The sequence below is a fragment of the Bidens hawaiensis genome, unplaced genomic scaffold (assembly GCF_021521415.1).
Source record: "Bidens hawaiensis isolate Kalapana, Puna unplaced genomic scaffold, B.hawaiensis_p1.1 tig00032813_1, whole genome shotgun sequence".
Classification (NCBI taxonomy): Eukaryota; Viridiplantae; Streptophyta; class Magnoliopsida; order Asterales; family Asteraceae; genus Bidens; species Bidens hawaiensis.
The window spans coordinates 54,215-64,305 of record NW_027495607.1 but is presented as its reverse complement, the minus strand read 5'-3'; the positions used below and the strand labels follow the sequence as shown (position 1 = coordinate 64,305).

The window sequence follows — 10,091 nt, the reverse complement described above, 5'->3', positions numbered from 1 at the left end:
GATCAGTTAGTAGTTGTTTATGTATCATTACCTGAAGATGTATCCAGTAACATTTTCATGAGTTTCGCAGCTGTAAAAGTCTTTTGATTCCGTTACCTCCTTTCCTTTGGCTGATGTAGTTGCCTCTGTTTTGAAGGCTATGTTTTTGCATAAGTTGCAGGATTAGTAGTACCAAGTTTTGTTGTTGCCTGCAAGGATATCTTTAATGATGGCAACACATTCAACATGTTGTCTCTGCATTAGAATATAAATATTTGTCAATAGTGATGTATGTGTTTCTTTATGGTCGGTTGATGTAAGGGAATATGACTTAAAGTTGTTTGATTGTTAAAGAAATTCATTGTTTCAGCAATTGTCATTGTGGGGGTATACGGTGGTGCTAATGGTATTGATAGCGCGAGGTAGTTAAGCTACTTGTATCTGCAATTTATGTTTTTGTATAGTGTTGCTTGTTAGCAAGTAAAAGATTTATTTATTTATGCTACAAAAGGGGTGGTTAAAATGTTTTTACCTGTGTTAGGTGTGGCATATTTGGAATTGGAGGATTCACAAAGACTGAAGTAGCGGTTGTTGAGTTGAGTTGCATTTCGTTGTTATCTGCTAGTACATAGTTAGTTATTTTGATTGTAGAGAATTGAATGGAAATTAGGGTGTTTTCGACTTCTGACTGATCAAATTTCTTTCGTATTTCTGGCCATAGGGTGACTCTTACTGAATTTTCGTTGTTTATATACGAAAAAAAGATTTTGGGGTTGCTATAAGTAATGATAAGAATCAAGTTAAACATGTTGTGCATAATGTAAGTTTGTACATGTCATATTTAGAGTCAGATACACTCTTTTCCTTTCTTTTGGGTCGTCAGACAGATTTATGGCCACCAGACAACCAATATAATCTGTAATAAGCAGTTGTAAACAAAGGATGTTAGGTTGCATATATTATTTCAGTTTTCTTTTAGTAAATATTTTTTTTGTAAATAATATGGTTGTTCATGCTATTTAATAAACCCGCTGTGTTTTGGATGATTCTTTGACCCGTTTAATTAAATTGGGTTATGTTCAGGTTGCGTTGTTCAATCTATATAAGTTAACACGCAATATATTATAATTTAGAAAGTGTGTTAAAGGGTTTTTTTCACGTTAGATAGTCTACTTCAAGAAAGATATGAGTATTAATATCTTAGGGTAAAATATGTACAAAACCTTTTAAGAGATCTTTTGAGCCAGTTCGAGTGTCCAGTAGATCACATGGAAGGAAATTGAAATGATATGCTGGAATGTTGTCTTTGTCTATGGGGACAGCTTGGGAGTATTTTTCCAAGATTGTGGATGCTTCGTGTTCAACTGTGCGTATCATGTATCGTTTGTTGGTGCATATGTACTTTCTGATTGAGTAGCTGTGGTTAATGTCTAGAATGTCAATCATGTGTTGCGCATTTTTGGCTGAAGCTACGGCTTCGATTGCATCCCCCTGAAGGTGTTTCATAATATTGGTTGTAAATGTTAGTTCTGTATGTTGAGAGTCATTAGGGTAAGTTAAAGTGTGTACAAAACCAAAGAAATTGAACCAAAACTGAAAAAACAAAAAAAAAATCAAAACGAAGAAAACAAACCGACTTAGAAATATAGTTTTTGTTTAGGTTTCATATTTTCTTAAGAACCAAAAAAAATGGTAACTGAAATCGAACCGAAACAAAAAATTCTGGTAGTTATTAGTTTAAATGAATAGCAAAACTAAGTAAACCGTAACAATATGTTTTTTTGAAGTAGAAAGGTTTGCATACATTGATGTCAACCAGTAAGTAACATGTCTCAGGTTGTTTAAAGGGCTGCCATTTCTTAACAATCCGAACTTCGGGCGGTTGACCATTAGTTCCATCTTTGATCTCCGCGATTTTTTGTATAGTCATCTTTACCTGGTTAAGTAAAATAAGTAAATACTTCCCATAATGCTTAAAAAATAATTAACCACAAACCTTTATTTATTGACTACCTAATTATTATTAATATGTATAAAACAATAACTAACTACAAACCTTTATTTATTGGCTATTTAATATAATGCATTTAAACCATGTAACATTAAGCTAAGTGATATCTATTTCTTGAAGGAAATCAGAGTAGACTATATTTTTTGTTTGGTTGTGATCACTATTAGTGTCAAATTCAATGAGTATTTTAAGAGACTCTGGTGATGTCACTCTCGAGAACGCCACGTACAATTGACCATAACTATACCCGATATGGTAAATAAACGCCTATTTTGTTTAGTGATTGGCCTTGACTCTTATTGATAGTCATCGCATAACACACTTTGATAGGGAACTGTATTCTTTTAAAAATGAATGGTTGTTCCTTATTGTCGTGGCACAGATAAATTCTAGGTATATAGACTTTGTTACCTACAGTTGTTCCCGTGATAACTCTGGCTTGTATTAGTCTCGGCAACAACTGCGTTACTAAAAGTCTTGTTCCATTACATAATCCTGACGTTTGATTTATATTTCATAGCAAAATGATTGGCACTTTAACTTTAAGTTGTAAATTATGTGCGGGGAAGCCAGAATACTTAATGGTGTTTAGATATTCAACTGGATAGATTGTCTCAATATCAGTGTTGTCATTCGCATGTGGTACTACAACATCGGTGCTACTATAAGTGGTGGCCTCACCTGGGAGCATGTTGAGAATTATCTGATTAATGTGGTCATCAATGTCATTTTTTGGACATACAATTGCCTTTTGTGCAAGGTCTGATGGTGTCAGATGGATTAGAGAATTTTCATCATATAGGAAATGTATAAGTTTAGAAATAGACTCAACATTATTTGGAATGCTGAACTTGCTTGGAATTTCGATAACTCGTGAGTTTTCATTTTCTTGCGCATCGGGGACACCAGATAAGCCATCACCAATGCATAGAAGCCAATTTGAGAAATTCTGAATTTCTGCTGCAACGCCAGATGTCATATTAGACCTAAGCACACACATATTTTTTGAAAGCTTGAAAATTCTAAATTTTGGCCACAAGTATGACCGAGGTAATGACGAAGAGATAATTTGCGATTTTGTAGCCTTTTTTTAACTGGTAAGGTCTGTCTAAAGTCGCCACCTAACAGAATTGACTTCCCGCCAAATGATTGTTGACTGTTGTTAAGAATATCTTTTAGTGTTCTGTCTAGAGCCTCAAAATATTTACGGGCACTCATCGGTGTTTCATCCCATATAATTAACTCTGTTTCGATTAAAAGCTCTGATAAGTAGGAGTTTTTACTGATATTACAGTTTGATTCATCAGTTAGGTCGATAGGGATTTTGAAACGTGGGTGTGCAGTCCTGCCATTTGGGAGAAGCAATGATGCGATGCCGGAGGCCGCTACGGTCAACACTGTCTTTCCTTGAGAACGTATATAGCTGGTAATTGTTGTCCATAGGAATGTCTTGCCCGTACCCCCATGAGCATACACAAAAACTAAAACTTGAGTGTTGGATATTGAAGCTGAAAGCACATAGTCGTATACATCATGTTGTTGTGGGTGTAATTTCTGTAAATACTCATGGTGTTGCTGGAGTAGATGTTCACGGTTATAGTTTTTCTCTTCCAGCAGTAGCCTATTTTTAAAGGGACGAATCAATTCTATGTTAGGCATCGAAAGGAAGAACTTTTTTAGAGATGGATCTGTTGAATGTTAGTTCAATAGGAATTCAACCTCGTAAAGTACATACTGACATAATGTCTCATCCGGGACATTGTCTCCTACATTCCCAACAAATATTTCCGTGTTCCTAGTAATATCATCAGACATTGATCTCCAGTGATTTTCCCACAACTTTAATGTGTTTGAGACTTCACAATGTAATAGTATGTGTGAAAACAAAGTTCGTAGTTCTGTATGTGTTGCCCAAGCTTTTGCATAATCCATGATGTGGTGTAAAATACACATGTTTTCCTAATAGTTTTTATATTATTTTGTGCTTAAACGTTAACGATTAGTTTGTTATTCTTTCATTAAATTACATGTTTATGCATGTGATAGGTCCCATGTTGAATAGAGAGAGAGAGAGAAAACGAGTCAAATGAAAAAAGAATCAGTTAAAACGGGGCTCGGATGAAGCCGGTACGCAAAAACGAAGATAAACGAGCTGAAAGTCGAAAAACGTCAGAAAATGTCATGTTCGAGCTACGCGACCAGTTCATACTATTCAAGAAGCATGTGGTAGATTCCAACATGTCCCAAGGCTACCAAGAATGTTCAAGAATCAGCTACCACGTCTATTTTGTCTTCTAGTGGGCCTAGTGGGCTTGTTTTAACCTATTTTATATTAGGAAGGAGGTGATTAAACATATATATAAACCCTAAAAGCCTATGAACGATTTTATTCAAGTTTCCAGCCATCCCACACCTGCTCTAGAGGAGAAACCAAGGAGGACAAGCTTACGGTTCTATCTTTTATCCTTCGGTTGTCGGTTTTGACTATTTTAACGTTTGTGAGTTCGTTTTTGGTTTTTAAGCATTCAAACCTTTTGTAATCAGATTTATATGAACATGTTTATCATTTATATCTATTTCATCTATTGTTCATTGATTATTATTGGCTAAACTTATTAGTTCTACCTAGGTTAGATGATTATTGTTAGGTTTTAATAAGTAATATGGATTGTTGATTATCATGACTTGAATTGTTAATAAAAAGTTTGGTTTAACATTGAATTAGGTTGTGTTTAGTGGCTGTGAACTTTTTAATTACACTTATAAACCTCTTGCTTTAATTAATTGAATGAGTTTTGATTGATTGTTGCTTGTTAGGACTCTTTACTTAGTGTTTATGGTTTGTTTGCGGGTTGATCAACCGTAAGGTTTAAGTGAGTGTTTTAATTGAATATAATCAGTGGATAGACACCTTCCTTGAGACCTAGAGGTGATAGGAAGTAAACTCGTCTCATAGCTTTTACTTGTTAGGATTAGGATCGCGCGAGAGCGGGTTCGGTTCTTGTCGGGTTTGGGTTTGTGAGCGATTAGTTGACCTAGTTTAAGTTAAACTGAATTGTTCCTCTATCCTTGGTTGCGTAGTATTCGTCTCCACTAGGGTAGTGTGTCGGTGAGACCTAGAGGAGAGTCGGCATTAGAACACGTTAATAATTTGTTTTCCCGGTTTGTTCTTAAAATCAACTAAGATAAGTTAGAGTTTGTTAGTGAGACCGAGAGGTGATCTGACCTTCTTGAGCGAACCTTAGTTGTGTCATCCTTTAGAACCGGTGTCGTGAGAGTCTTCAATCCATTACCTTATTATACCTTCAATATGATTCTTACCTAGGTAGACGTTTTCTCCGATTGCAGTTAAGTTTCCAAGTTTTGTTAAGTGTTTAGTTAAGTTAAGTTAAGTCTAGCTAATTAATTTAGTTAAAGTAAGTTAAGTTAAGTAGTTAATTATTAAAAATCATTTAAATATTCTTAGGTGAGTCTTGGTTAGGGTTAAGTATCATTAACGTTTTCAAGTGTCCTTGTGTTCGATACTCGGACTTCCATAGTGCTATACTATTAGTGATCGGTACACTTGCCGGTTTTGTGTGGTTTCTTTAGGAGTCTTGTTTAATAAATTTAAAGCTTAGTTGTGAGAGCATCATATTACAAACATCAAGTTTTTGGCGCCGTTGCCGGGACACGGTTAGAGGCGTATTGAGAACGACCCGAGTTGGGATTTACTTATTGTATTTTCGTATATTTAGATTAGATTAGTTATTTTAATTAGTTTAATTTTATTTTTAGTATTTTATTCTATTTTTATATGGTGCCCGTGATCCTTTTCTTTTGAGTGTTCTTTAAAGGAAATATGTTCGGACGACACGTTGGAATGCCATGGTGCAAAGTGTGTGGCAGAGATCACTGGGTACATGATGCTTATGAGCGAAGGAGGATAGAAGTCGAGGCACGGAAAGCTCCATGGGAATCACTTGTGGCAAAGACTCCTCCATACCAATTTGCAATGATCAAATGGGGAAATTTTTAGGGTATAAAGACTTATCGGGAAATATATTAGAGCCAACCCCAGAATTGGAATCAATAATGGACGATGTATTGTTTGCGATTAGAAATGATTTGGAATATATTCCACCTTTGAATCCACCTTTGTTTGAAACCCTGAGTGAGATTGAAGATACCGGAATGGAGAAGCATAGAGTAGAGGAGTATGTTCCCTCTTGGGAGGAAGAATTTAAGGATGAGTTTGGTGAAGAGTTGATGGACTTTGCCACTACGGATGAAGGCAAGTTTGACCTACTTGGTGATCTAAAGCTGCTTGAAGATTTAATATATAACGAGCCAAGTGTGGGGATTGAGAATGAGCTTTGTAAGGAGAGCCATGAAATAGTTAGTGATTTGGTCCTTCCGACACTTCACCTCGATTGTGAAAAACCAAAACACGAACCGTACTCAATCTCCATTCGGGACGTGTTAAGGTTTAAAAGAACGTCTTAACCAACATTTACCATTGGGTCCCATTTGTACTTTGACAGGAAGTCGATGTATTTAAGATGACGACCACTAGGGTCACATGTATTAGTCGTAAACCACTCGGTAAGTGTAGTGAGACCAACAGCTGAGTTGTTCACCATATGCAACAACTTTTGATTGTCTCTAAGACTTACATGTTGCATGTTTTCAAGATGCACGACCAATACTTGAACAGCTTGATACATGTGGTTTATTGGGAAATTGAAGATTCGCCAAGCTGCTTCATGAGGATATATGAATCGACCGTCAACAAAATTTTCAATTTCATTACAACTTACTGAAGAAGAGTTCTGATCCGCATCAACAGTATGTGTGCTCCGAGTTACTTTAAAATGAACACGATCTAAACCCTTAGACACATACTTGAATAAGTACTTAATCATCATATTCCACCCGCAATATTAAATATTTATGTGGGCAATGAAACGTGGTGACAAAGTCTTATTATAAGGAACCACATAAGCATTGTCAACCTCTATGCTGTTCTTTATAACAGAAAACCCGTAAGTTGATATCCTATATAGAATGTAACCATTTTTGTCGAATGTTGTAGATGGCTGATAAGGTTTTGGAAATCTGTTTGAACAAACGCCACCCTCCATACATGGTGCATTAGGTCTCACAAGCCCACATGGCCCATGAATCATGCATTCACTAACAATTTTGTGTAATTTAGGATCAATATCAGGATTAGGAATCTCAGCAGATATGTGACGATCAACATTAGCAGGCGTGATTAATTTGTCAACTGGTGACACCCAAAACAATATCTGACAATGAGGGAGACCTCTTTTCGGAAATTCAATCGTATACATATCTGAACAATAGTTAAAAATTATGTTAGATTTTATATTAACACTCTTATATAAGACGCTAATATGTTAGGATAAATAACATAAACATATCTCACCAGCAATGATGGTCCCAAATAGCTTCTCAGTTTTAATGAAATTATGGAACACCTGCACCTTCAGGTTGAATATCCTGCTAATAATATCAGGCCTGTCTTGAGCCTTAAGAGATGGGAACTGAGTCATGTATCGAACAATTTCTTGCCACTTAACATTAAAAGTAAATGTTATGAATAACTGTGGATTGCCGTATACACGACAGATTGCCAAAGCATCGTGATCATGTTTATACATATATCTTGGGCCTCCGGTAAATGACGACGGAAGAATAACACGCTTTCCAACACTATGATCTTCGGTGTCTCCTTAAGAAATGGCATCATGCACCCATTGAAGGAATTCTGTCCTAAAGAGATTTTGATTTAACCAGACATAATCGAGACGATTCTTCTCAATACAGATGTAAGTGAATGAACGTCTACGCGCCAAGATCTAGCCACTAACCCGCAGCATCAACACGAGATCGATACGTTAAATATTACTTTATTGATAACTTAGAGAGAAATACATTATGGTGGATAATAACTTATGGAGAGGATAAATTAAGCTTGGATCTCTCTCCCTTCAAGTGAGCAACTCTTGGAGATCATCCCGATCATCCACTGGCGTATGATATGGTTCAATCTTTCAACAATCAGCAGCAAGTCATCAATTATCCGTCAGCACCGGTAAAGAAAACATATCTTTACGTTTAACCTCATCACACATCTTCATGAACAACCCGATCATTCAACATCTTTCACTTCGGTTTTCCCTATCTTGATAACGTGTATCCCAAATATACTCTTTGAAGCTCTTCCATATCTCATTCGCAAAGATGCACTAATGTTTGGGTATATGATTCAAAGTTCCAACCTCCATTAATCAATCAAGAACGATCAAATTCTTCAATCTAATGACAAGACTCGTATATTCTTCAATAAGATCAACCCATTCGAGAATCGTCCCCCTCAACAGAATTAATCCTCCGAATACTCGTAGCCAACATAGTCAGGATCAAAGTTCCTTAAAAAGAAGTAAACAGACAGACACTGGTATCCCACATAGTCAGGTTTCAATCTTGAACAAATCAATCACCAATCGAAAAGCAATTGCAGTCTTGAACTCTGTCAAACGTAGCTTTGCAGTCATGAATTAACACCCGAATTGCAGTAATTTTTCAAAAAAACCTTGCAAACGTAGGAAGATACATGCTAAATAAACTCAAATGAAAGCTTTATCTACCCCTTTTCTTGACACATTTGTCAAGGTCTAACAATCTCCTCTTTAAATTAAACGTGGACTCCCCCTCGGCCACCCGAAACGCGTAAAAAGTGGGCCGGAAAATATATTACCAAAATTTGCGCAAAGAGTCCCCAATACATTTGGAATATCCTGGGAGAATTTCGTTTAAAAAATATTTTACCGATTTTCCCGCCAAAAAATCACCGAAAATTATCAAAAAATAAATATTTTCGTCAAAATTTTCAAGAATGAAGTCTCACTGATGAGGAGTATTCAGGAAAAAATTCGTTCAAGAAAAATTTTCCCGCCAAATTACTTTTTTTTAATGAATGACCTCTCCATTCGTTAACTTAGTCACCATTCGTCAACCAGTTACTCATTCGTTACACGCATAACAAATGTACTAAATTCGTTATAAATTACCATCTTAATTCGTTATAACAATTACACGAATGGCCTTCCATTCGTTAAGATTTCCACTTCGTCATACACATAACAAATTACATTCATTCGTTACCATTAACTTAACTAATTACCTTCATTCGTTACCTTTAACTTAACGAGTTACCTATCATTCAATTCAATTCAAAATTCAAACAGAATTTTCAAAATTCAAACAGAATTTTAATAAAACTTAAATGAACCGAAACTCGGTCAATAAGTCTCAAACACAAACAATTAACATATAATCAAGAGCAATCTAACACCTAAATGCTCTGAAACCAATTGAGAATACCTTAGATCTATTCAATAACGATAATACGGATTAGATCTAATATCTTATACGGATCTAGTTTATGATATGCTATTCATTGATTATATATATATATGGATAATATTAGTTGTAATATGTAGATTAATAATACGTTAAGGAAGGATTGAGTGAGAGATGATTTTGATAGAGGTTTGTTACTATTAACTCAAAACTTAAATTATCGGGGGTATGAACACCCTATAAATAGAAGATCGATACTAATTCGTTACACATTTCGTAACGAATCGGATCCAGTTCGTTAACTTATATGACTCAAAAGGAAAGCATAACGAATCTTTGATTCGTTATTCCCCCATTCATCAACATTCCATGATGAATGGGAACTTACATAACGAACTAACACTCCATTCGTTAGACATCTTTAACGAATGGGCTTTACATTAAACGAACTGGCTAATTCGTTAAACATCCTTAACGAATTAGCCTTTACATTAACGAGCTAACATAAATTACATAAATTCCCTTAATATTAAAATATTAATAAATAACAAAGACTCGAGACGACAAAACCGTGAACTAACAGTAAGCGTCTACAAAATACTGCTGGGAAAGACGACTACTTCTTAAGATCAAAGAGTAATGATTACGCCTATCATGCATCATAAATCTGTAATACATGTGGAGGGTCAGGCGACTGTTTTTATGATTACTATTAGAAGCAAGACATATA

The 10,091-nt window shown here is 35.5% G+C and overlaps 1 protein-coding gene across 1 annotated transcript; it reads right to left on the bottom strand.

The window, feature by feature from the left end:
- Nucleotides 1-2,504: 2,504 nt before the first annotated feature.
- Nucleotides 2,505-3,805, bottom strand: LOC143584123 (uncharacterized). Its single transcript, XM_077066241.1, has 3 exons — nucleotides 3,726-3,805; nucleotides 3,075-3,611; nucleotides 2,505-2,976 (listed from the first exon to the last, which is right to left on the bottom strand). The coding sequence occupies exons 1-3, from the start codon at nucleotides 3,803-3,805 to the stop codon at nucleotides 2,505-2,507; spliced, it is 1,089 nt and encodes a 362-aa protein (XP_076922356.1).
- Nucleotides 3,806-10,091: the final 6,286 nt, after the last annotated feature.